Here is a 26,462-nt window from a genome sequence, read left to right as displayed (position 1 = left end):
AACTGTCCGAGTTAATCACTGAAAGTAGATGTAATCCTCACGGAACCTGGACTGAATCCAAGCCTAAATCTTCTGCTAGAAATGATAATTCTGATCGAATCCTTTACATTGGTAATATTCCACCGGCCGCTCAAGAGAGAGAATTAAAACAACTTTTTAGTGGTTTTGGAGGAATGGTAAGGTTTCAAATTCTCCAAAGTACCCCCTATGCGTACGGTTTTCTCACTTACAAAAATGCTGAATCGGCTTCAGCTCTTTTAAGAGCAAGTTGCGATAGGAAATATTATGTTCATGGGCATGCACTGGTAATAAAGAGAAGAGATCGATGACTTGAGGTTTAGCTCTTATTCTCTACCGTAATCTAAACCTCTTGATTTCTTTTGATGTATCATGTTAGAATTAAACCCAGATTGATTGTTCCAAGAAAGATTACAAGCTGTTTCTATTTGACTCAGCAGTCAGCAAGGACTGCGTTTCATTAAATGGAACTAATGATCAACAGTGTGAATTAATCAAAACCGTCACTATTCCAAAAATAATAACTATTCCAAAAATACGTTTGATCTTTAATTTATGAATTTATGATATTATGTGCTTTTTAACTGAAAATTTTAATTTTAAAACCGTATTAATTATTATGAATTTATGATATAATGTGTAATTTATTAACTTTTGCTTTTAAGATATTTGGTTGATCATTTGATGACATACTGTATGAGTATACTATTTATTGTGTTACATTTGAATCTCTTTTAGATTGTAGCTTTATTGTCATTCCTTGAGGAAATGTTTATGAAGATTATAATAAGTACATTGTTAAAGGTCAGTATATATATATAATAAGGATCACTTCTTCAGGTCTCCCCTCGGCCCTCACACAACGCTATGCAAAATAACTGTACATTGACCCTTCTTAATAATAGCATCTGTTCGCAAAGGTATGAGTAAAGGAAGATTATACAACTACGTAGAGAAGAATATAGCACTTGTAGCTAAAGCTCCCAGAGTTACAGTACACAACATCCACCCCCTTGTGGAGGAACCCAAGGTTTGTTGGCATTCATTAATAGCTTGATTAAATGATGTTTTGTTATTTATAATGGCACCAGGCTTTGGAAACCCAAAATGAATCTTGCTAAGCAAGGGGATAAAACTACAAGAAATCGATTTTAGAATATTCTAAAAAATGTAGACATAAGTTATAATTTGACCTCTAATACCCACCAACTAACGATACTCCACCTCACCAGAGACCGGTGTGGTATGGTAGAAGAGGTAAGTGTGCTTGGCACGGTGCCCACAACTACTACGCAAGAGAACTAGGTGATGACGGTATGAACCCGCCATGGTACCTCTGGGTTCCTGAACACGAGAATAAAAAGTAAGTGCTCTGTTATTCGATCAGCGGGCTCGGTCCGTTATGAATTCAGTCCGCAATTGTGGCAAGAATATATCTTATCTTGTTTGTTTGCTGATTTTTTCCATTCTCGAAATGTATCCTAGAAATCTCTGAAGATGGTGAAGTGAAGGTGATCCCTTAACTGTTAATTTGCATCACGATTAAATAGGACTCCTTTTCAGTTCGGGGATACACTTTTCCAAGCTTAGCCTTGGTAAACTACAATACAAGATTGACAGAGGAATTCTTAATCCGGATAAGATCACCATGTTTGACTTGGTGTCGCAAGAGATTATCAAAATGTCAGATGACTACTCAGGAATTACTCTGGATATTCAGGCAAGTTTGGAATTGTTTTTTGTTTCCACCTGGATTCCAGCAACATTCTATTCATATTTTCCTAAAGCATTTTATGGCTACGCTTGAACTCCTATGTTAATGTTAAATTTTTCACAAATTTACCATTAACCCAATAATACTAAAAAGAAAACATGGACATTTATGTAGGGCTCGCAATCGGTTCTGTTAAGTTGTTGTTAGCGGGCATTTAGGGTAGAATCCAGCTGTCCGTTCCTATTTATTCCGCGGAACAATAATAATTGGAATGAGGTTGATTTTCTCAAAAATTGGGTAACTTAATTGAACAGTGTTTGTTACGCGCGATGACTTTATAACGTCAAAATTAAAGGCGTATTCGCGCGCACTTCGTCATACATTACCGACCGCGCGCGCAGCCTTTATTATGGATTGAAACCCACATGCAACACAGTCTACTGTCAACTAATGTGGGAAGCGAAAAAACTTTGGAATGTGGCTGTTGTCATTTTATGTATCAGTAAGCTGACATGGCTTCATCTGGTCATCATGATTTTAAATAATCACCCTTAATTTTCTCAATTTGGTGTTTTAACTTATAACTGCTAACCCATAATTTTACAGGGTATTAGTATGTTTGAAGCTAAGGTGAACATTGAGGTATCAATGGCATGCGAGAGAACAATTGATGCTATTGAGAGGAACGGAGGTACCGTTTTAACAAGGTAGGTTCCGAAAACATTCATCGCAACACGAGTGGGCCTTGAACCCGCTACCCTTCGATCACTTAGACGTTGATTCGTTATTCCATCCACTATTCATATGTTTTTGGCAACTTTTCAGATTAAAAAGATTTTGAGATTTTAAATATATGCAAAATATGTAAAATAATATGGGTCAAATGGCGGTAGGGGTTTTTTGTTGTTATGAGAACGAATTCCAAATATTGGGGGTAACGAAGTAGCCCCTACTCTAGCTGGCCGACTGTAGAGTGAGTTTAGCTTCTATATTATATCATCATAATTCATAATCATAATAACATACTTTTTTAATGACTAGTAATTTTAAATTAGGAAGCACTCAAATTGAAAGCTTTAAATTTATTATCCAGTGGGTCTCGAACCCGCTACCCCTCGATCATTACCATGTTAATTTGTGAAACAAAAACAATCTCTTTTGAACCAAATTGTTAACGAAATTTCCAGTTTTGAAGTAAGCACGGATTTGACCATTCCAAAACTACAAAACCAGATTGCGGCAGGGGGTTGTTTAGCTTAGGCTAAATTCTCATGAATTTGTTTAACGAAGTAACCCCTACTCTAGCTGGTCGTGGGATAAATAGATTTGAGAAGTATTTAATTACGCCTGGGGCTCGATCATAGTTTTAAGTAATTAAATACCTCATAAAATAAATAATAATAATAAATAGATTGAATACTTTGTAAATTTTAAAGTAAACTCAAAACGTTTCAGATGGTACAGTGCAGGGCAGCTAGCGGAGATGAAGGAAGGGAGAGACCCATCAGGGGAGGTGGTGCTACCTCCTGTAGAACTGGTCCACAAGTACCTGGACCCCGATCTGAGGGGCTACATGATTGGACGGGAGCACCTTTACTTCAGGTACTTTTTCCTAGCAATCTCACTGATTGTTTTTGTGATTTCTCTTTTTTGATCATGTGATAGTGTTCCAGTCCAGCTCTCATCTGATGAACTACACTTTTTAGAGACTTCCCTCGAGACTTGTGATGTCTCTAGCTCTCATGGCTCTCCGCCCTGATACTGCAATGCATACCAATCGTAATTTCGTTTACTGTGCGTGCTAATAAAATGTTTTCAGGAATCTGGAGAAAGCGTCCAAAATTCTGAAACAGATCCGTAAAGACGACGGAACATTACCTGTTTTTAACGACGATGATCACGATGATATCTTGCAGGAGCGTATAGACGCTAGAATGAGGCGAATCCGAGAGGGTCGGGTGTGAGACTGTTGTATTTTCAACGCTGCATTAATTTTGCTTTGTGATATGGTTCAGATAGAAGGTGTGAGAGGATAGTGATAATGTAAAGAAAGTCGAGCGGATTGAACTGTTTTAAACGGTGACCTAAAACAGCCAACAGAAGTTATTTGATTACTTTATGAAATTAATTTATTATTTTATAATATTCATTGCGTTTTAATCTTGTTAGCTCCAGTTCTTTTATCGAACCGGTTTTTTACTTTGTGAGTTACTCTACGTTATAGCGTTGGTGTAGATTGGTAATTTGCGATAATTTTCACATGACTTTGTGATAAGAGTAAGTTTAACCACTTTTCGCACCTTGACAGCAGATGGCAAATGATAGAGAGGTATTGCGAGAAGTATGGGATGGAAGGCTTCCGATCAAGTTTTCTATCGGCGAGGAGGACAGAGGTAAAATAATCAAAGTTTTGAGTTCCACGGTGTTATCTCAGCTTGACAAGTTAACCATTATATGCTGCGACTATATAAAGTTAAAATTCGACATATATGGGCACACGTATTCAAATAATCGTTTTGTTCGTGCATTATATTATAAATTATATGCGAATCCACTTTTAGAACCAGACATGTTTTATGGCATAACTTTCGACAATTTAACAAATTGCTGATACCTTTATATTGTCTCATTATCAAACTTCAATCATTATAATTTGAAATTTAATGATACTTCGCCAATCTCCACGCTACAACATACATGTGCTGTAGTCTTGCTGACGTTAGTATCCCGTAGAGCTGCTGTTAACAGAGAAGGATCCTTACTATATCTTGGTCCCCAGAATGACCTACCTCCCCCTCCTCCCTGTCAAGAAACACTTTGAGAGTGCCATACCCGTCACTGACTCCTCAGATAATCAGGTGACAATAATTGCAGATCGTAATTTGAGAGCTGTGAATCTTTTAAAAGCTGCCGAGGGATGATTACCCAGCACTTGTCCTTTTCTTTCTGATGAAACTTTCTGATGATTCCATGTATTGCGACAAAGGAAACGCTCTTATCAGATGCTACTCATAAACAATGTTTCTATCCGGATACTACATTTTTCCTTGTTATCACTTCGAGATGGCCAGGCCTACTCTCATGCTGTCTATATGTGATGATTAACTCTGAAAAACTAGGGACAACTGGGGAATGATCCCAGAACCTCGAGATTTCGCGTCTCTTGCTCTACCAATTGAGCTACTGACCCTGATTCTCAGAGCGAAATCACCACTCATATACAGCACAATTTCATGCTTTGTGTGGAATATCATTTATCAGTTATTTAGAATATATATTCGCATTTATCCACACTATATTTACATTACACGTACAACGTGATATCGTTATCAGTGCAGTGTGTACAACACCAACTACACCGATCAATTGCCAATCTGCGAAACATTTAATTATTATTATCACTTCGAGATGGCCAGGCCTACTCTCATGCTGTCTATATGTGATGATTAACTCTGAAAAACTAGGGACAACTGGGGAATGATCCCAGAACCTCGAGATTTCGCGTCTCTTGCTCTACCAATTGAGCTACTGACCCTGATTCTCAGAGCGAAATCACCACTCATATACAGCACAATTTCATGCTTTGTGTGGAATATCATTTATCAGTTATTTAGAATATATATTCGCATTTATCCACACTATATTTACATTACACGTACAACGTGATATCGTTATCAGTGCAGTGTGTACAACACCAACTACACCGATCAATTGCCAATCTGCGAAACATTTAATTATTATTATCACTTCGAGATGGCCAGGCCTACTCTCCTTGTCTTCTAAAAATACTAACATTACGTATCCACAGCCGACAGAGCTGTGGTTCTCCTACAATGACGTGCCCCTGAAGTGGCAGGTCCCAATAGGAGTGCTGTACGACCTGGTGGGGGGTGACACTCTGCCTTGGGAGATTAAACTCAGGATATCAGAGTTCCCCGATGATAAGCTCTCAAGACTGGGAACTAACCTCGAGGAAATAGTTAGTGTGATTTGTAGCTAGATTCGATGTACAGGGTGTCCCAGAAGTAACTACTCAGAAGTAACCCTTTAATAACTCACGCAGTTCGTGTCAGAATTACGTAACAATTTTACTGCTTCCAGTACCTTGGCCTTGATGGGGATTTCAGTCAAAATCTCGAAATTTCGGTTAAGGGGACAGCAGAAAAGCTCCTCTTCGAAAATCTCTTTTTATACATATTTGCTCAAATAACTTAAGGTTATTTGCGACCATCTACCTCCACTATCTCACTTAAACTCAGCTGTTTCCAGGTAAGGAGCAGTTTTATCCACAACGTTAAAGAAGCAGGGTACATGAAGCACCGGGGAGCGGTTATGATGCACCTCCTTCCGGACCAGCACACTCAACTCTGGAGGGGTCTTCATAGGGACAAGTTCGACGATGTGAGTTTTTTAAATACCTTTTTTGGCTTGATGCAAGGCTATTAAAACACGTTGTGACCCTTGCGTTAGTACTGACAGTTATTAGTTAGTGGTTACGTAGTCCGCTTTTAAGTCACGACTATCAAGAAGTCACTGTAGCTACTATAAGTCAGATTATAACGGACATGGTGCAATATCTTCCTTAAAAGAAATTTGATACAAAACATCAAGGTTCTAGGATACAAATATTGGTCGAGTTCCCTTGTAATTTTTCGCAGTTCATTTCGGGATCACATAGTTGGTTCGTTCTCTCCAAAACCTCGTAAAGTTATCGTGCAGAACAATGATCTGGACGAATAATACGACTCCCACCAGCTCGCCTCCCAGTACCACGGATATCACTGACGGACATGACTGGGGCTTCCAGTATATATCCCCACTCAATATCACGCTAGCTGTTTATATAATGATCCAGAACTCAATGATCATATATGATTACCACAAGGACTGGAGAAGGATTTCGTCCCTACTCTTCATTATTGTTGCTGCTGTGGACATTGGAATTGCGTGTTCAGAGATAGGACGAGGCTCAATATCACTGCTGTGCTTGAAGGACCCGTCTATGAGGATGCATCCTTGGACTTTCCTGGTCTGGCTCCTGTTTGGTACACTCAGCTACGTTACTTCGACATTTTGTGTCCTTGCATTAACGGTTGTGAAGACCATCAACATAATGCGTCCATTTTACAGTCAGAATATCAGAGCTTTGGAGATATTCCTTTTCATTTACCCGTCCATTCTCCTAGTCCTGTACATTTCTGACGTATGGTTCATAACTAAATATCATTATAATGATAGCCCAAAATGCGGTGTTCGCACTGGGCCATGGACCGCAATGAGTAACATTGACACAATAGGACAAAGCACAACACATCTTATAATAATGGAGAGATACTATCCATCGCATAAGGACGCAGCAGTACTTATAATGAATATCACGAGCATAGTTTTGTCTTTAGTACAGTTTGGTATGCCTTGCTTGATCGTGCTTGTTTGCATGGTTCCTTAGATGATCTATATAAAGAAAGCCTTGCGAGGTCACGAAAACCCACTGCTGAACACTGCAAACCAAGTTAACTTAACAGTGTTTCTAGTCTCATTACTGTACTTGAGTAGCGTCTCCTTGCTGATCACAAGGGAGCACTATTTTGATTTTAAGTTCGCATTACCCATCATTATATTGGTAAAATTCACCATTCCTTTGATAAACGCAGCACTGTTCCCAACCATCCTGATCCTGCGTAAACCGGAACTGAGAGCACGGTACAGAAACTTCGCCGCAAAAGTCCTCCTTCTGCCACTCACCATCTATGGAAAAGTTCGCTATCTATCTCAAAGAAGACGAGGATATACAGAGATCTGACCAGAACTACCTTATATGTAAATACTACATGGTTGATCATCTATGACATAAAGAACGATTAGACAATTTGATTTTCACCCTCCTTCCACATTAAATGATTATTTTTGTTTTATAACTTTAATTTAGGAGAATAATTAAATTTGCGATGATAAAGATGCTTGGTTAAAATTATCGATTTTGTCCCCCGTCACGGGCCGCCCCCACACATATTTTTCATCATTAATTAAGATAATTGATTAATTAAGATAATTGATGAGCAATAAAAAAGCCTGTGACAAATTTGATTAAGCTAAGATGATTGATTTTTTTAAATGTTTCAAAGAAGAAAAAAAATTATTGTCAAAATGACTGACAATAATGATATTCGTTCGATTGATATTCGAATTCATTTCTATTCTGTGAATTATTTTACGAAAAAGACACTATCGCCGTGGTAAACTAAAAAACATAAATTTGCTATATCTTTAAAATTAGCTGTCTGAGTTAGTATTTTTCCTTCATCGTTTGACCACCACGATATATTTATATATGAAATTTGTCTCTAATCACTTAATCGCAATTGCTGCTTGATAGATTCCAATCCTTATGGCGTACCAGTTACATAATTGTTATATTTAGCGTGTGTTTACTGTATGTGTTCCTCATGATTTTATTTCATTTTGCTTTTTTCTAAAAAATGAATTGCGGAGTCATTGGATGAATATACAGCTATTCTAATTTTAGACAAATTTAAAAAGCATAATTATCCAATAGCAGATATCCGGTCGGTTCCTAAATTGTATCACTATCAGAGTGAAATTTGGATAAAAAATTGACGAATTGGTATTATTCTAAAGTAAAGGGTAAAAATGAAAATGTTAAACGTAAACAACAGCCAACCACTATCAAGTTTGGATTCATACCCTCAAAGCCCTATCACAAGAAATCAGCGTGTATAAACAGATAAATCAATTCTAATCGAGCGCGTGCTAAATCACTCTACACTCGAACTTTTTTCTCAAATTCACTAATCACTCGAGCTGTAGTATTAACCTGGTCCTGTAATAACGGGTTAGCTACAATCTGCTGGTTAGCTGCAATCTGCAATCTGCATGACTTCGATTGAATTATGCAATGTTTTCCAAGAAATGACTCCACTATATGTAGAGCTCTCAACCACCTTTATATAATGTAATATATTATATACGTAATACTATTATTCTGTTAATATTACTTGATTTCGTATAAAAGATAGCAACAATAGCTTGTGGTGTATCGTCGGGTAACATCACCCTCATTTTCATATTGCAACCAGTCACCAGGTTAAATCAGCGATATGATGCAACTTGACTGTGTAACCACATATTATTATGTATTTCGCAACTACTTTTGTAGCCCATTTTGGTGTTGTAGTGGTGCTGGCTACTAAGGGGTCGTTCACATATTACGTAATCAGCCAAGGGGGGAGGGGGTAATTTTGACACAATAGCTATGTGTAAAACTGGTTACCGACGGGGCAGGGGCGGGTAAAAATTGGCCAAAAAGTGATTACGTAATATGTGAACGACACCTAATGTATAGTTATACTGAGATTCATTTTCCGATTTAATTGTGATTTAAAAAATGGACGTTTCAATGTAAAACGGTTTCTGATTGGATAATTTCAGTTCTGGAAGATAAACCACCGGTTGATGGAACATATAGACAACGCCCCCTACCGGTGTATTCCCTTCAGAATTTATAGTGGTATTCACGACCGTTACATTCAAGTAAGAGAACTTTTGTATTCTGATGACACTAGTAATATACTGTTCATTATTGAAGCATTGCTGGGAAATTTCAGTTTTTAACCGATTTTATGAGTTATCTAATTTTCGCTCCTTTTTCTCCCAGATTTGTATATCATTATTTGTTTCAGAAATTTTTCAAGCCGATGACAAAGGATGAGAAGCTGACCACGTTGGGACAGCTGTTAAAACAGTTTCTGCCGGAGAGTGTGGTTGAGTCAGATGACTCTGACGATCCTGATGTTATCAAATCGTACGAGGTGAGCTTAAATAAATCTACTACTAAATCCGCTTGTGATTAGGGGTGTTTCTACAACTAAATCCGCTTAAACTTAGGGGTGTGTCCATCGAAATAATTAATGAGCTTTGTCGCGTTCATTTAGGAGCCCTGTTACAATTATGGTTCCTGATGAATTGGTGGGCTACAACTCTGCAAGCACAAGTTTAGGATTATGTCAGAATTAGGTGTGGTGACAACAGTTTGGTGCTCGCAGTAACATGTTCATCTAAGATAGCAGTTGTAATTTAATAAGATATGTTATAACTTAACTGTTTATATATTATGTAGTGGATAAACTCAACCCGACAACTTGATAGACGAGACTCTCTTGACAGATTAAAATATAGTGATCAAACTTTTAATGTTCTCATATACCATGTTACTACTTTCTTAGCATATTTCACAGTAATTGAACGTCCTTAAATCTAACTTTACTTTTAATTTTGTTGATACTATATGGGTGGTTCCCGTCTAGGAACATTATGCTGCTAACGCCCCAGACGTTTTAACTCCCCCCACTTACAGCAATCTCTCAGGTATCTAACGGGTGGAAGGTGAAGATACACGGTATAGAGACGCCTCTAAACACGCCTATTCAGTGGTTATCCGAACATCTCTCTCATGCAGATAACTTCCTTTACATTGTTACCGTTAATTCTAACAGTTAGCTCTTATATAATAGGGGTTATTTAGTGGAACGATTTAGAATTGGCGGTTTTTCTGAAATTTCCATTACAGTCAGCCAATAATGCTCTGGTAATGAAAATAGAGGGCTTCAGCGAGGGCTATATGTTCAAAGTTCCTAGCGTTTCAAGTGGTAATACCGTGAAGCTGCTTCACGGTATTACCACTTGAAACGCTAGGAACTTTGAACATATAGCCCTCACTAGTCACTAAACGTATTTTTGACCGTAAAATCGATTAAAAGTGGTCCGGTTATGATTGGATTGATTTTTATGTGCATTTTGATCGGCTGAACGTATTGAACATTTCTAAAGAACCGCCAATCCAAAATCGGTGCACTGAGTGATCTTGCAAACTGTTAACTAGCCATATTCTTAGTAGGGAAGGTATGGTCGTTTTAGTGCTGATTGAGCGACCTGATCTTCATTTTGATCCGTGTGAATTTAGGTGCGAGTTATCAGGTTGTAGCCTGTAGGTTGAATTTTAAAATGTGTGATTAAATTGTCGAACTTTGTGTAGGGAAAAATTACGGGAAATCAAGTTTAAATGAAGTGATGCTCGCAGTTGAATATGTATTGGATAGTGAAAATGAAATATTCAACCATTATTTCGTAATCAGAGAGTGTTAATTTAGAATTTGCAATTTGCAGCCGCTGGACGGTCTTTTTATTTGAACTTTTTCTGGTTTCCGCGTGATCTTGTCCTGATTTCGTTTTTAGGGCGATTAAAGAACCAGTTGAGCAAACTTCGTAGACGACAAATGCAATGATTCAGCCTGTAGTTTAAGTGTTTTGTTGTCCCACTGTGCAGGATTTTCGAGTACTCAATTTTAAGATTTCGTCTCATGGTTTGGCACAGTTTTGGTAATAACATTCTGTTAATCTCATTGTTTATTTTTAGCTGTTAGTATAATGTTGAATGGAATTTTATGATTTCCTTTTGTTGCATACCGGGCATCTTATCATTCACGTGACACTATTCAAGAGTCAAAACTATGTAATCAAGGGAGCTTTCGTCGGATTGTATAGTTTTGATTATAATTATTGTTGTTTTTAATTTTGTATGATATGAGATATTTTGTATAGCTAGGATGCTTAACTGATTTACTAATAAACTTAACTGATTTACTGATAAAGTTAAATCCAAATATGGATTATAAACCTTGCAGTGATACGCTGTATTCAACTTAACCGAACGAACGATGGAAGTTCCCGGTTTTCTGAACTTAAGTATAGCGTTCATAAATTCAGAGTTTAGTAATTCCTGGAACATTTGTAAAGACAATACCAAGTATCAGTATTCTGATTGAAAAGTCAGTTTCACAGAAACTAAGTTCAGTGTCTCACGATAATATTTACTACAGGCGAATGTATGATGTAGAAGGGAAGTAGACGATATCTCCTGATTAGTCGATGAAAGTTGGTCAATTAAAACGTCCATGAGGTAAGCACTTAGCAATAAGCATGTTAGTGGTCGTTCGCATAATACGTAATCACTGGGTGCGAAGGGGGGGGGGGGGGGGTTTCAGGAACCTTATTATTAGGGTGGTTTACTGTAAGGGACCTTATTATTACGGGTGGTTAGTTTCGTACTGCGTTGCTCTTTCATTGTACTGTGATTCAGCTTCAAAACATGTTTACTGTTTACTGATAACAAACTATTGAGCCGTTGATTTCAGCCGAATCTTTATCTAAAATATTAATAAACAATCAGAAAACAATTGAAAAATTAATTAATTGATTGATTAATTAACTAATTAACTAATTGCAGCACGAGCACGGAGTTCACGGATGTGCCTATGCCCCGTATGAGATCAGCACAAGCATGGTGGAATTTGGTGGTACATACCTGCTGCCGTACATCCAGTGCCTCCATCCTTATTCTGCTCCTCATGTACTGGCTTTACTCCAGGTAACTGACTTTTGTACTGGTTTTACTCCAGGTAACGCTTACTAATACTAGCTGTTAGGGAGCTAACTTGGATTCAGTCCACCATTGTACCTCTAGCTATCGACTGATTGAAGATATGCCATTTGTCACCTAGAAATGTTATATAATGCCAATGGTACCATTGGTAACCAATAATTAAACATTGTTACTTTTGGCATTCGCTGGGCTAAAGCTTATTTCGCCGGGCTAAGGTAACTTTCGCCGGGCTAAAGTCTTCTTTCGCCTGGCTAAAGCTTTATTCGCCGGGCTAAAGCTTTATTTGCCGGGCTAAAGTCTTCTTTCGCCGGGCTAAAGCTTCTTTTGCCGGACCAAAGCTTTATTCGCCGGGCTGAAGCTTTATTTGCCTGGCTTAAGTCTTCTTTCGCCGGACCAAAGCTTTATTCGCCGGGCTAAAGCTTTATTTGCCGGGCTAAAGTCTTCTTTCGCCGGGCTAAAGCTTCTTTTGCCGGACCAAAGCTTTATTCGCCGGGCTGAAGCTTTATTTGCCTGGCTAAAGTCTTCTTTCGCCGGGCTAAAGCTTCTTTTGCCGGACCAAAGCTTTATTTGCCGGGCTAAAGTCTTCTTTCGCCTGGCTAAAGCTTCTTTTGCCGGACCAAAGCTTTATTCGCCGGGCTGAAGCTTTATTTGCCTGGCTAAAGTCTTCTTTCGCCGGGCTAAAGTCTTCTTTCGCCGGGCTAAAGTTTTATTTGCCGGGCTAAAGCTTTATTTGCCGGGCTAAAGTCTTCTTTCGCCGGGCTAAAGCTTCTTTTGCCGGACCAAAGCTTTATTCGCCGGGCTGAAGCTTTATTTGCCTGGCTAAAGTCTTCTTTCGCCGGGCTAAAGTCTTCTTTCGCCTGGCTAAAGCTTTATTCGCCGGGCTAAAGCTTTATTTGCCTGGCTAAAGTCTTCTTTCGCCGGACCAAAGCTTTATTCGCCGGGCTGAAGCTTTATTTGCCTGGCTAAACTCTAAAGTATTCTTTCGCCGGGCTAAAGTCTTCTTTCGCCTGGCTAAAGCTTTATTCGCCGGGCTGAAGCTTTATTTGCCTGGCTAAAGTCTTCTTTCGCCGGGCTAAAGCTTCTTTTGCCGGAATAAAGCTTTATTCGCCGGGCTGAAGCTTTATTTGCCTGGCTAAAGTCTTCTTTCGCCGGGCTAAAGTCTTCTTTCGCCTGGCTAAAGCTTTATTCGCCGGGCTAAAGCTTTATTTGCCGGGCTAAAGTCTTCTTTCGCCGGGCTAAAGCTTCTTTTGCCGGAATAAAGTTTCTTTCGCCGGGATTAAGTCTTCTTTCGCCTGGCTAAAGCTTTATTCGCCGGGCTAAAGCTTTATTTGCCGGGCTAAAGTCTTCTTTCGCCGGACCAAAGCTTTATTCGCCGGGCTAAAGCTTTATTTGCCGGGCTAAAGTCTTCTTTCGCCGGACCAAAGCTTTATTCGCCGGGCTGAAGCTTTATTTGCCTGGCTAAAGTCTTCTTTCGCCGGGCTAAAGTCTTCTTTCGCCTGGCTAAAGCTTTATTCGCCGGGCTGAAGCTTTATTTGCCGGGCTAAAGTCTTCTTTCGCCTGGCTAAAGCTTTATTCGCCGGACCAAAGCTTTATTCGCCGGGCTGAAGCTTTATTTGCCTGGCTAAACTCTAAAGTATTCTTTCGCCGGGCTAAAGTCTTCTTTCGCCTGGCTAAAGCTTTATTCGCCGGGCTGAAGCTTTATTTGCCTGGCTAAAGTCTTCTTTCGCCGGGCTAAAGCTTCTTTTGCCGGAATAAAGCTTTATTCGCCGGGCTGAAGCTTTATTTGCCTGGCTAAAGTCTTCTTTCGCCGGGCTAAAGTCTTCTTTCGCCTGGCTAAAGCTTTATTCGCCGGGCTAAAGCTTTATTTGCCGGGCTAAAGTCTTCTTTCGCCGGGCTAAAGCTTCTTTTGCCGGAATAAAGTTTCTTTCGCCGGGATTAAGTCTTCTTTCGCCTGGCTAAAGCTTTATTCGCCGGGCTAAAGCTTTATTTGCCGGGCTAAAGTCTTCTTTCGCCGGACCAAAGCTTTATTCGCCGGGCTAAAGCTTTATTTGCCGGGCTAAAGTCTTCTTTCGCCGGACCAAAGCTTTATTCGCCGGGCTGAAGCTTTATTTGCCTGGCTAAAGTCTTCTTTCGCCGGGCTAAAGTCTTCTTTCGCCTGGCTAAAGCTTTATTCGCCGGGCTAAAGCTTTATTTGCCGGGCTAAAGTCTTCTTTCGCCGGGCTAAAGCTTCTTTTGCCGGAATAAAGTTTCTTTCGCCGGGATTAAGTCTTCTTTCGCCGGGCTAAGGTAACTTTCGCCGGACTAAAGTTTCTTTCGTCGGGCTAAAGCTTTATTCGCCGGGCTAAAGTTTTATTTGCCGGGCTAAAGCTTTATTTGCCGGGCTAAAGTCTTCTTTCGCCGGGCTAAAGCTTCTTTTGCCGGAATAAAGTTTCTTTCGCCGGGATTAAGTCTTCTTTCGCCTGGCTAAAGCTTTATTCGCCGGGCTGAAGCTTTATTTGCCTGGCTAAAGTCTTCTTTCGCCGGGCTAAAGTCTTCTTTCGCCTGGCTAAAGCTTTATTCGCCTGGCTAAAGCTTTATTCGCCGGGCTGAAGCTTTATTTGCCTGGCTAAAGTCTTCTTTCGCCGGGCTAAAGCTTCTTTTGCCGGAATAAAGCTTTATTCGCCGGGCTGAAGCTTTATTTGCCTGGCTAAAGTCTTCTTTCGCCGGGCTAAAGTCTTCTTTCGCCTGGCTAAAGCTTTATTCGCCGGGCTAAAGCTTTATTTGCCGGGCTAAAGTCTTCTTTCGCCGGGCTAAAGCTTCTTTTGCCGGAATAAAGTTTCTTTCGCCGGGATTAAGTCTTCTTTCGCCTGGCTAAAGCTTTATTCGCCGGGCTAAAGCTTTATTTGCCGGGCTAAAGTCTTCTTTCGCCGGACCAAAGCTTTATTCGCCGGGCTAAAGCTTTATTTGCCGGGCTAAAGTCTTCTTTCACCGGACCAAAGCTTTATTCGCCGGGCTGAAGCTTTATTTGCCTGGCTAAAGTCTTCTTTCGCCGGGCTAAAGTCTTCTTTTGCCTGGCTAAAGCTTTATTCGCCGGGCTGAAGCTTTATTTGCCGGGCTAAAGTCTTCTTTCGCCTGGCTAAAGCTTTATTCGCCGGACCAAAGCTTTATTCGCCGGGCTGAAGCTTTATTTGCCTGGCTAAACTCTAAAGTATTCTTTCGCCGGGCTAAAGTCTTCTTTCGCCTGGCTAAAGCTTTATTCGCCGGGCTGAAGCTTTATTTGCCTGGCTAAAGTCTTCTTTCGCCGGGCTAAAGCTTCTTTTGCCGGAATAAAGCTTTATTCGCCGGGCTGAAGCTTTATTTGCCTGGCTAAAGTCTTCTTTCGCCGGGCTAAAGTCTTCTTTCGCCTGGCTAAAGCTTTATTCGCCGGGCTAAAGCTTTATTTGCCGGGCTAAAGTCTTCTTTCGCCGGGCTAAAGCTTCTTTTGCCGGAATAAAGTTTCTTTCGCCGGGATTAAGTCTTCTTTCGCCTGGCTAAAGCTTTATTCGCCGGGCTAAAGCTTTATTTGCCGGGCTAAAGTCTTCTTTCGCCAGACCAAAGCTTTATTCGCCGGGCTAAAGCTTTATTTGCCGGGCTAAAGTCTTCTTTCGCCGGACCAAAGCTTTATTCGCCGGGCTGAAACTTTATTTGCCTGGCTAAAGTCTTCTTTCGCCGGGCTAAAGTCTTCTTTCGCCTGGCTAAAGTCTTCTTTCGCCTGGCTAAAGCTTTATTCGCCGGGCTAAAGCTTTATTTGCCGGGCTAAAGTCTTCTTTCGCCGGGCTAAAGCTTCTTTTGCCGGAATAAAGTTTCTTTCGCCGGGATTAAGTCTTCTTTCGCCGGGCTAAGGTAACTTTCGCCGGACTAAAGTTTCTTTCGTCGGGCTAAAGCTTTATTCGCCGGGCTAAAGTTTTATTTGCCGGGCTAAAGCTTTATTCGCCGGGCTAAAGTTTTATTTGCCGGACTAAAGTTTCTTTCGCCTGGCTAAAGCTTTATTCGTCGGGCTAAAGTTTTATTCGCCGGGCTAAAGTCTTCTTTCGCCGGGCTAAGGTAACTTTTGCCGGGCTAAGGTAACTTTCGCCGGGCTATAGTTTCTTTCGCCGGACTAAAGTTTCTTTCGCCGGGTTAAAGTCTTCACTCTTCTTTCGCCGGGCTAAAGTCCTCTTTTGCCAGGCTAAAGTCTTCTTTCGCCGGGCTAAGGTCTTCTTTCGCCGGGCTAAAGTCTTCTTTCGCCGGGCTAAATTCTTCTTTCGCCGGGTTAAAGTCTTCACTCTTCTTTCGCCGGGCTAAAGTCCTCTTTTGCCAGGCTAAAGTCTTCTTTCGCCGGGCTAAGGTCTTCTTTCGCCGGGCTAAAGTCTTCTTTCGCCGGGTTAAAGTACCTTTTTCCGGTCTAAAGTATTTCGCCAATTGTAAACCAATTGTTTTGGTAACCAATGGTACCTAACAAATAGTACGGGTAACTTGTAGTAACCATTGGTAACCCACAGTAACTTGTAGTAACCATTGGTAACCCACAGTAACTTGTTGTAGCCATTAGTAACCCACAGTAACTTGTTGTAGCCATTGGTAACCCACACTAACTTGTTGTAGCCATTGGTAACCCACAGTAACTTGTGGTAGCCATTAGTAACCCACACTAACTTGTTGTAGCCATTGGTAACCCACAGTAACTTGTTGTAGCCATTAGTAACCCACACTAACTTGTTGTAGCCATTAGTAACCCACAGTAACTTGTTGTAGCCATTAGTAACCCACATTAACTTGTTGTAGCCATTGGTAACCCACAGTAACTTGTGGTAGCCATTAGTAACCCACACTAACTTGTTGTAGCCATTGGTAACCCACAGTAACTTGTGGTAGCCATTAGTAACCCACACTAACTTGTTGTAGCCATTGGTAACCCACAGTAACTTGTTGTAGCCATTAGTAACCCACACTAACTTGTTGTAGCCATTAGTAACCCACAGTAACTTGTTGTAGCCATTGGTAACCCACACTAACTTGTTGTAGCCATTAGCAACCCACAGTAACTTGTTGTAGCCATTAGTAACCCACACTAACTTGTTGTAGCCATTGGTAACCCATGATAACTTGTTGTAACATGAACCTACTCCCAGTTGGACGATATTAGTGCTGCTAGTTCTCGCAATATTTGCTGCCCTCTACCAGTATCAGGACACATTCCTCTACTTTCCTGATCAGCCGGAATCAAGTCGGGTGTTCGTGCAGACCCCCAACACTATAGGTACAAACATATTATGTTATTATATTCAGTAAAACCTTTTTTCTTCTTTAAAAAAAATCTTATTTTAATGTACTCCGATTTAAGAGGTTCTAGTTTGGATGGCAATTAAATTTGATATCTCTTATTTAGGAGTTCTGAGAGGTAATATGTACTTACTTTAAATAGTACCGGCTAGACATGAATAGAGTATTTAACGATTAATAATTTCTCTATTTATATGACCAGGATTACCGTATGAGAATATCTACATTAAAACTAAAGACGGAGTGAAGATAAATGCTGTCTTCATCAAACAACCCGCCAACAGGGTCAGTTCTTTTAGTTTTAATTAAATACTTTTAATCAAATAACCAAAATTCTGTAGAATTTACAGTATTTTGGGCTTTGGCTATTTCTTCATTAGTTTGTCTCCCGATTCCTTCGGCGTATAGTTAAGCGCGGCACATATTATTTTTACCCAATACAAATATTTAGTATCAAAGTCAAAGTCAATCCGATCGAAATTAGAAATATTTCCTGCACTTCTTTGTCAAATCGTAACGGTGCTAAATTCCTGATAAGTATGGTCTAATTTCGCTGTGGGTACACAGCACACGACTAATTTGCCCGTATCTGCCGTTACCATTTAAATTTGTTATTAACCGATAATACTAATAGTGCCTGGGGGCGCTTATATGTTATTAACCGATAATACTAATAGTGCCTGGGGGCGCTTATATGTTATTAACCGATAATACTAATAGTGCCTGGGGGCGCTTATATGTTGTTAACCGATAATACTAATAGTGCCTGGGGGCGCTTATATGTTGTTAACCGATAATACTAATAGTGCCTGGGGGCGCTTATATGTTATTAACCGATAATACTAATAGTGCCTGGGGGCGCTTATATGTTGTTAACCGATAATACTAATAGTGCCTGGGGGCGCTTATATGTTATCAACCGATAACGCTAATAGTGCCTGGGGGCGCTTATATGTTATCAACCGATAATACTAATAGTGCCTCGAGGCGCTTATAAGGATAAATTATAAGGATCTGGTAAAACTTTTGCATCACAGTACTGACTAGTGACTACTGATTAATTTGGCTGCTTTTGTAACACATACCGGCAGCTTATAGTGCATGTCGATTTGATTTCAATCAGCACCGAACTGACGTTCTTATTAAGATCCTTTGCCACTAATAATGTTTGTTCGATTTGCTGTACATTTGTATATTTACTGCTTTGTAAAGTTGCATATCAAATGCAATCAATTTTGTATTTCACAGGCACCTTTAAAACGAGGCATTTTTGTTAATCGTGTTGATTACAGTTACACGCTCCTGGTGAACTTAAGGGGGGGGGGGGGGGGGGGGTTCACCCTGATTTTTTTGTGAAACTTGGTTTCGAGATAGCAGTTGACCAACAAACTAGGACCGGTGACCGAACTTTTGAGGGGGTCCCGGACCCTAACAGCCAAACGGTGCCCGCGGGGCAGCCACGCCCATATTTGGTCCAAATTAGGCCCAATTTAGCCAAATACCCTGAACATGCCCAAAATCCAAATTTTAGGTGCTGTACTTGTAGCTAGTGGTCCCCTTAATTCGTATAGGAATTTTCATCAAGATTGGACAAAAAATGACTGAGTTATGAGACAAAAACCATATGACCATATTTGGACATACACACCAAATTTGATCGATTTTGGCCCATAAATTGGTCAAATATCAATAATTTTGAATCAAACCAACTTTATATGGAAAGTAAGCATATACTACACATTCTCTATGATTATCAGCTCAGTATCTAACTAACTGTGGATTCTGTGTTTAAATAATCGCCAAAAATTAACAAAACCGCCCATATCTCAGTTCGCGATATTTGCAAAACTGATTTCACTCAAAACAATAGAACTCAATAGGGTTTCAATATTTTTACATGAAATTTTCATAATCAACGTAGAATCGCATTTCGACCTTACGTTTTGTATTAAAATGTTGAGTTAGGCCTTTAAAAAAATTTCGCGAACTGAGATATGGGCAATTTTGTTAATTTTTTGCGATTATTTGAACACAGAATCCACAGTTAGGTAGCTACTGAGCTGATAATCATAGATAATGTGTAGTATAGGCTTACCTTCCATATAAAGTTAGATTCATTCAAAAATATTGATATTTGACCAATTTATGGGCCAAAATCGATCAAATTTGGTGCGTATGCCCAAATATGGTCATATGGTTTTTGGCTCATAACTCAGTCATTTTTTGTCCAATCTTGATGAAAATTCATTTACGAATTTAGGGGACCACTAGCTACAAGTAGAGAACCTAAAATCTGGATTTTGGGCATGTTTAGGGTATTTGGCTAAATTGGGCCTAATTTGGACCAAATATGGGCGTGGCTGCCCCGCGGGCACCGTTTGGCTGTTAGGGTCCGGGACCCCCTCAAAAGTTCGGTCACCGGTCCTAGTTTGTTGGTCACCGGACTTGCTATCTCGAAACCAAGGTTCACAAAAAATCAGGGTGAACCCCCCTCCCCCCTTAATGAACCGCTCTACTACTCTGCTAAAGAGTGTGAAACTTAGTTTAAAATCAAATGACGCGGTATTTATGTTTGATGGGCCATTTCAATGACTTTAATGCTACGGTAAATCAGGTTTTGTTTACTGTGCAGTATCTAACATGCCCCCCTCCCTCAGCTAGCGACCGCGCCCACTGTTATCTTCCTGCACGGCAACGCGGGGAACGTGGGACACCGACTGATAAACGCTAAAGCTCTTCATAGTTTCTGTGGGTGCAATATCTTCTTGTTAGAGTGGAGGGGATTCGGGAAGAGTGATGGACTGGCATCCGAATATGGTGAATCTATACTTTATAGCCGATAGCACAACTTTTTACCCAGCTGGGGGTGGTCTTCATCAAAATTATCTCGAAATCGACTTTATAGTTGTTTCTGATAGAGGGGAGTGATATCTATCAGCTGCTTTTGGTCCCATGGAAAAATATTGTTCCTAGCCGAAATTATCGCCGGTTTAAGGTCAGCGCTTATGTGTAATTGTATTGCGCGAGCGATTTTCAATCGCAAATTCTGAAAATCGAGTCTAAAATTCTATCTTCTCCCACATTTTTTGAGTAATCACCCTGAAACTTTCAGGATATGTTCTAGGGACCATTTAAAAGAGATCGCTCAGACTAAATTTTGAGATGGCCTTTAAAAATTTTTTATTCAATTTTGAAAATCTTGGACCTCGTTTTTTTACAATTTTTTGAGGTCCAAGATTTTCAAAATTGAATAAAATTTTTTAAAGGCCTATCTCAAAATTTTGTCCTAGTGATCTCTTTTAAATGGTCCCTAGAACATATCCTGAAAGTTTCAGGGTGATTACTCAAAAAATGTGGGAGAAGATAGATTTTTAGACTCGATTTTCAGAATTTGCGATTGAAAATCGCTCGCGCAATACAATTACACATAAGCGCTGACCTTAGACCGGCAATAATTTCGGCTAGGAACAATATTTTTCCATGGGACCAAAAGCAGCTGATAGATATCACTCCCCTCTATCAGAAACAACTATAAAGTCGATTTCGAGAGAATTTTGATGAACACCCCCCCCGGCCCCCTTAAAGTATCATTTCTCTCTACTGGACATTCAAATTAGGCTACATGGGGTTTCTTTTGATCCAATAAACTCTTATCCAGGAATGAAGATGGATGCTGAGGGTGGATTAGAGTTTCTTCTTTCAAGAGAAGATATCGATAGACGAAGGATTATTGTATATGGACGGAGCCTTGGTAAATATAACTTTAAAGAGCGCGTTATTTCCGATAATAATAGAAACATAACGCGGGAAAGTGTAACAATTTAACTCAGGTGGAGTAGTCATTAAAGTGGCGGTTCATCTCTCCCTTATATTATTGAGCTGTTAACTTTGAAATTTTATTAACTTTGAGTAATAGGTACTGAAACATAAGACTTAAATTGAATGATATTTGCCCGTAATTTAAATAAATTCGTAAACATGACTTCTGATGCTGGAATTTATTAAATGAAAGTTCTAAATAAGGGATAGTCTTTAAAAACGCCCACGTCTAATCTTTCTAAATGTCAAAACTTCACAAGTTACTGCAGTTTCTGCCAATATCTCTTGTCATATGTGGGAAATCAATTATTAAACAGGACTTCTGAAATAGTTTCAATTTAATGACAGGTGGAGGAGTAGCGGTTCACCTCTCCGCTATATTATTAAAATAAATAAATAATAATATTAATTAAATAAATTGTGATATTGATATTGTAATAATATAGTAAATATTAATAATATTCATAATATTGATATAAAATATTAAAAACTTTAGGTGGAGGAGTAGCGGTTCACCTCTCCGCTATATTACTAAAATAAATAAGTAATAATATTAATTAAGTAAATTAAATTGTGATATTGATAGTGTAGTATTGTAAATATTAATAATATTTATATTATTGATAATACAATATTACAAAACTTTAGGCGGAGGAGTGGCGGTTCACCTGTCTGCCAGTAAACTGTATCAAGACAAGATATTCGCCCTGATCCTGGAGAATACCTTCACTTCCATTCCAGAGATGGCACATGTCATCTTCCCTCTAACTAAATACCTTCCTTTATTCTGCTACAGAAACAAGGTTACTATTTACTATTGGTTAGCAGGGTGACTTTTTACTTATTATCTTGTGCTAACATTAACTATAAATATAATGTAGATTAATTTCTGTGTGAATGACTTTCGTTTCATTGGCAGTAGCAGAAAGGCAGAAGTCACTATTTAAGTATTGGTTAAGTAATGATAACAATTTAAGTGAAGAGAGAAAAGGAGCCAGGCTAGTGTGTGGGTTTGGGGCCAATTCGGTAATGTACCGACGCACGCCGCGCGCGCCATCACGCACGGTTTGTTATCACCTTACTCCTTGATAACTACGTCATTGACTAGGGGGCCATCTACTTAGGACGTCCGCTAAAATCGCAGATTTTCAGATCACCCCCCTCCCCCGGACGTCTGACTAGGTATTTGGGCACAGCTGTGCTCGTCCATCTTTTCAAGAAGAAATAATTTCTTAGTAACTTTGTCGCCTTGTCGGACTATTAATATTAATTGGGAATTAGTCAGGGTCCCCTAACTAGTACCCTTAGGGTGCCCATTAGGGTATAGGAGTGCCCATTCCAGAGTTACGGTTGAACTTGAACTAGTATTGCTCTATAAAGTATAAAGGATGCGGTAGGGTGATCATTTGGGACATCGGTCTTCTTTTTAATTTCTAATATCTTTCTACGACCGAGTCTGCTCTACTAAATTAAATGCCGGGTCGGTATGTTGTTCCTCACTCAGATTTCAGGTGCATCTTAATTCTTAACATCCGTAACCACTAACCATGTGTTGCAATATTTTGACCAGTGTTAATTTGTTGCCTTTGCGTTGACTCCAATATAATGAAATGTGGACACAAAGGACTCCCTTATAATGAAATATGGACACAAAGATAAATTCTTGTTTATAATTATTTAAATGTTTTTTGATGATGATGTTTTTGATGATGATGTTTTCTTTCAGTTTCTGAGTGTAGAGGAGATAAAACGGGTATCTTCTCCCACTCTATTCATATCTGGTATGGCTGATACACTCGTCCCTCCCAAAATGACCCGCGATCTATACACTGTAAGTTGATTATACATTGTACATTGTACATTATAGTCTGTAAGTTGATTATACATTGTACATTGTACATTATACACTGTAAGTTGATTATACATTGTACATTATGCACTGTAAGTTGATTATACATTGTACATTGTACATTATACACTGTAAGTTGATTATATAATATCTTCTTCCGCTTCCCTAATTACTTACCTATTCAAATTTACATTTTACTGATTTGATTTATGCCGCTTAATTAATATATTATATTATATAACCTTTGATTTGCTCTAGAATATGTTAGATCTTTATCTGCGTTTTCCTCTCTCATGAGCTTGCTTTGACTTTAATTCAAGAAACTAAGTTTAAGAAAATGTTGAAGAACAATGCGGAGAGATCTGGATAAACATGAATAGCGAGCACATGCTTGTAATTATTTAGGCGACATACTAATTATAATGTTATATATAGCGGTATTTTACTTAACTATTATATTATTATGATGATTTCTAAGTCTGCTCTGGATGTATGAGCAGACTTGGTTTATTATAAGTACAATAGTAGAATGCATTCCTTCATTTGAGCTTTTCATTTAGAACGCTTCCATCCCATTAGTTGATCTGTAGTGTTGTACAATTAGTTAATATTCTCTTGGTGCTCTGAACGATATATGGGTATTTAGAGTTTCGTTGTTAATTTATTAGTTGTATAGCTTTTTATAGATTTATGGAGATTCGCGTACTGAACCAATTCTTTGGTGCTCATTGCACTGTAGTGTACACGATGCGCGCATTGCACTGTAAACGCCACCATAGGTAAAAAATAAGTTCAAAAAGTGGCACCTCAACCTAAGCTGACAATGTTTGAACCTGGCTTTTTTAGAGAGATTTTTATAGCAGTTTAGAAACACTTTTGAAAAATTCAATGGGGGACTGGGAAGGCCGAAAATTTGGAGCAAAATGGTGAAATTGGTTGGACTCTGGGACTTCCAAACAGGTTAAATTAACCTTTCTCAAATTAAATTTCCTTCAGGTTTAAAACCTTTTGATCTGATCTCACATATTAGCTACTCTGATCCCACATATTAGCTACTCTGATCCCACATATTAGCTGATCTAATCCCACATATTATTTGATCTGATCCCACAAATTGACAAATTAGTTGATCTGATCCCACATATTAGCTGATCTGATCCCACATATTAGCTGATCTAATCCCACATATTATTTGATCTGATCCCACAAATTGACAAATTAGTTGATCTGATCCCACATATTAGCTGATCTGATCCCACATATTAGCTGATCTAATCCCACATATTATTTGATCTCATTCCACAAATTGACAAATTAGTTGATCTGATCCCACATATTAGTTGATCTGATCCCACATATTATTTGATATGATCCCACAAATTGACAAATTAGTTGATCTGATCTCACATATTAGCTGATCTGACCCCACAGTTATGTGGCAGCACCATGAAGCGTATCGAGTGTTTTGAGAGTGGAACCCACAATGGGACTTGGCAATGTTACGGCTACTACGAGGCTCTCAACCGCTTCCTGGCTGAGGTTTGTAGATTATTATTGTGGCTGTATGGACAACGTTAATTAGGGCCTGTTATTTTAAACGGTCACAATATCTTAATTCAAAATGACGTGGAAATTCCCGTTTTTCTCACTTGTTAGGTACCTCGCGAGTTAAACTGAAATTCTGATATCTGAAATTCTGAAACTCTACAATACAGGTGATTGAATCCCTGCACCCCAACAACCCCAAAGTCTCGGAAATGCCGGGCCCCAGCAAATCATGAAACCCTGCACTCCAGACACAAACACACTGTTCCAGCAAGATTACCTCAGTTAGCTGACGTCAGAGGGGTACTGTAAAGTGAAACTGTCATTTAGTGTACACCATTTTGACGGCGCAACACCACGTTATTACCTTATAAGGAGTTTTGTGACGTCATAACACCATTTTGACAGTCGTTGTTTAGAGAGATATAATACCGTGGTACTTTAATTAAATTTAGATATGTGGTTGTATTTTGAGCATTAATGCTATAATTGTACCGATTAATTGAGTTTTTCAGATCTGTGGAGTCTGTTTCAAGTTGTGTATATTATTATAGGTTACCGTTCTGAACTTAGATTCTGAAGTAAAATAAATGAAACCAGTATCACCACGCAATCAATGCTGACAAGCTTTCTCTTGAATTTTGACATTTCTCCTGTCCATTACCTGCTTGACACTATTGTCAGAATGAAGAAGTCTCTCTCTTGCCCACGCACTGATACCAGACATATCGAAATTACAAAATGGCAAACCTTGAACAGTTTTATCTAAGTCGGGAAGCTGGTTTCTGCAACTGTCCCTGAATCTTGAAGTCATATTCCAGTGATGGTCAGGAGCTGCGACTCTCTTGAACCATTACAGACTACAGAGATTATTACTATTATTACACCGCTGGTATGTTACGAAACTGTCAGGAATATCATTGCGGTGAACATCATAATAGATTGTCAAATATCGCAGTTCTTTTGCTTGCCCTCGATGAAATGCTCCTGTGATCGGTGGTGTTCGGTATCTATGATTGATATTAGCAATGAACAAATAAATGCGTGTATAGTTTAAAGTTTGTTAGGCCTAGGTAGCGCCAGGTTAGGCCTAGGTAGCGCCAGGTAGCGCAGTTGGTTAGAACGCCTGTCTTACAATCGTTAGGTTGCGAGTTCGAAACCCACTGACTGCCTGGTCGTGGGGTGAGCGTCGTCGACGTTCAGCTAAGGATCATGAGTGGTCTATGCAGCCCCCCGGTCTACTCAGCCGAATACTCGAGAAATCGGGTGTGAGGGTTAAATGAGGAGCTGCACATTGCAGCAAAGTCTCGGACGAAGAAAGTATGGTACACACTACCTTAACCGTCACTGGCCAAAAAGATCCTTCGGCTTCCTGTAATTGGCTGGTTGCACTTGTGTAACATTGTGGCTGTTGGAATACACCGAAGTAAAATAAGTGTCTAGATAAAAATAGGAGTGTGTGGAAGAAATGTGGCGATGTTGGAGTAAAATGTAGTCATGGCAGTGTAGAGTTTCATCAGAGCATCTACTAGATACATTTTTTTGTGGAATTTGATCTCCAATATTCAAGATCCACAAAGTCGCATGATGAGGAAATATGCTTACTTGAGGATCTTAAAGGATAAAGCTGTTTTGGTTTTGTTTATTTTGCGTGTGGCCGACCATCTTTTAAGTTATAGGTTAAACATGAAGTGTTGCCGGTAGGTATCTATATTATATAATAATATAATTCGTAGCTTTGAATAATTTTATGTAGCGTTGTGTTTGATTTTGTTATG

At 39.4% G+C, this 26,462-nt stretch overlaps 3 protein-coding genes across 3 annotated transcripts in view; all 3 read left to right on the top strand.

Annotated features, from left to right (window-relative positions):
- The window catches only part of LOC134822799 (protein ABHD13-like), a 948,842-nt gene extending 922,403 nt beyond the window's left edge, over window positions 1-26,439 (top strand). The window contains exons 2-12 of the mRNA XM_063834058.1: window positions 11,629-11,708; window positions 12,036-12,176; window positions 17,321-17,448; window positions 17,674-17,756; window positions 20,129-20,288; window positions 21,130-21,222; window positions 21,939-22,093; window positions 23,017-23,121; window positions 24,571-24,678; window positions 24,855-25,757; window positions 26,128-26,439. Of these exons, the coding sequence (XP_063690128.1) occupies window positions 11,704-11,708; window positions 12,036-12,176; window positions 17,321-17,448; window positions 17,674-17,756; window positions 20,129-20,288; window positions 21,130-21,222; window positions 21,939-22,093; window positions 23,017-23,121; window positions 24,571-24,678; window positions 24,855-24,920 (1,044 nt within the window). The 5' untranslated portion in view covers window positions 11,629-11,703 and the 3' untranslated portion in view covers window positions 24,921-25,757; window positions 26,128-26,439. The remainder of the gene's footprint in view (window positions 1-11,628; window positions 11,709-12,035; window positions 12,177-17,320; window positions 17,449-17,673; window positions 17,757-20,128; window positions 20,289-21,129; window positions 21,223-21,938; window positions 22,094-23,016; window positions 23,122-24,570; window positions 24,679-24,854; window positions 25,758-26,127) is intronic.
- On the top strand, window positions 335-3,917 carry LOC134822904 (large ribosomal subunit protein uL15m-like). The gene is made up of 6 exons (XM_063834181.1): window positions 335-1,048; window positions 1,251-1,381; window positions 1,582-1,738; window positions 2,339-2,439; window positions 3,188-3,334; window positions 3,552-3,917. Exons 1-6 carry the CDS (start codon window positions 941-943, stop codon window positions 3,694-3,696), a joined length of 789 nt encoding a protein of 262 aa, XP_063690251.1. The 5' UTR covers window positions 335-940; the 3' UTR covers window positions 3,697-3,917.
- LOC134822802 (autophagy protein 5-like) lies at window positions 4,044-11,373 on the top strand. The gene is made up of 7 exons (XM_063834066.1): window positions 4,044-4,125; window positions 4,466-4,590; window positions 5,541-5,711; window positions 6,002-6,133; window positions 9,182-9,283; window positions 9,433-9,561; window positions 10,118-11,373. The coding sequence occupies exons 1-7, from the start codon at window positions 4,044-4,046 to the stop codon at window positions 10,247-10,249; spliced, it is 873 nt and encodes a 290-aa protein (XP_063690136.1). The 3' UTR covers window positions 10,250-11,373.
- Window positions 26,440-26,462: the final 23 nt, after the last annotated feature.

This window comes from Bolinopsis microptera, chromosome 11, assembly GCF_026151205.1.
Source record: "Bolinopsis microptera isolate Bmic1 chromosome 11, MBARI_Bmic_1.0, whole genome shotgun sequence".
Lineage (NCBI taxonomy): Eukaryota > Metazoa > Ctenophora > Tentaculata > Lobata > Bolinopsidae > Bolinopsis > Bolinopsis microptera.
This window is presented reverse-complemented; position numbering and strand designations above follow the sequence as displayed.

Excerpts from the sequence above, each read along its gene's own strand:
- LOC134822904 (XM_063834181.1), top strand. The coding sequence starts at position 941 with ATGAGTAAAGGAAGATTATACAACTACGTAGAGAAGAATATAGCACTT. Across the intron at positions 1,049-1,250 it reads CCCTTGTGGAGGAACCCAAG|AGACCGGTGTGGTATGGTAG; the intron begins GTTTGTTGGCAT and ends CCACCTCACCAG. Across the intron at positions 2,440-3,187 it reads GGAGGTACCGTTTTAACAAG|ATGGTACAGTGCAGGGCAGC; the intron begins GTAGGTTCCGAA and ends AAAACGTTTCAG.
- LOC134822802 (XM_063834066.1), top strand. The coding sequence starts at position 4,044 with ATGGCAAATGATAGAGAGGTATTGCGAGAAGTATGGGATGGAAGGCTT. Across the intron at positions 4,591-5,540 it reads CTGACTCCTCAGATAATCAG|CCGACAGAGCTGTGGTTCTC; the intron begins GTGACAATAATT and ends ACGTATCCACAG. Across the intron at positions 6,134-9,181 it reads ATAGGGACAAGTTCGACGAT|TTCTGGAAGATAAACCACCG; the intron begins GTGAGTTTTTTA and ends GGATAATTTCAG.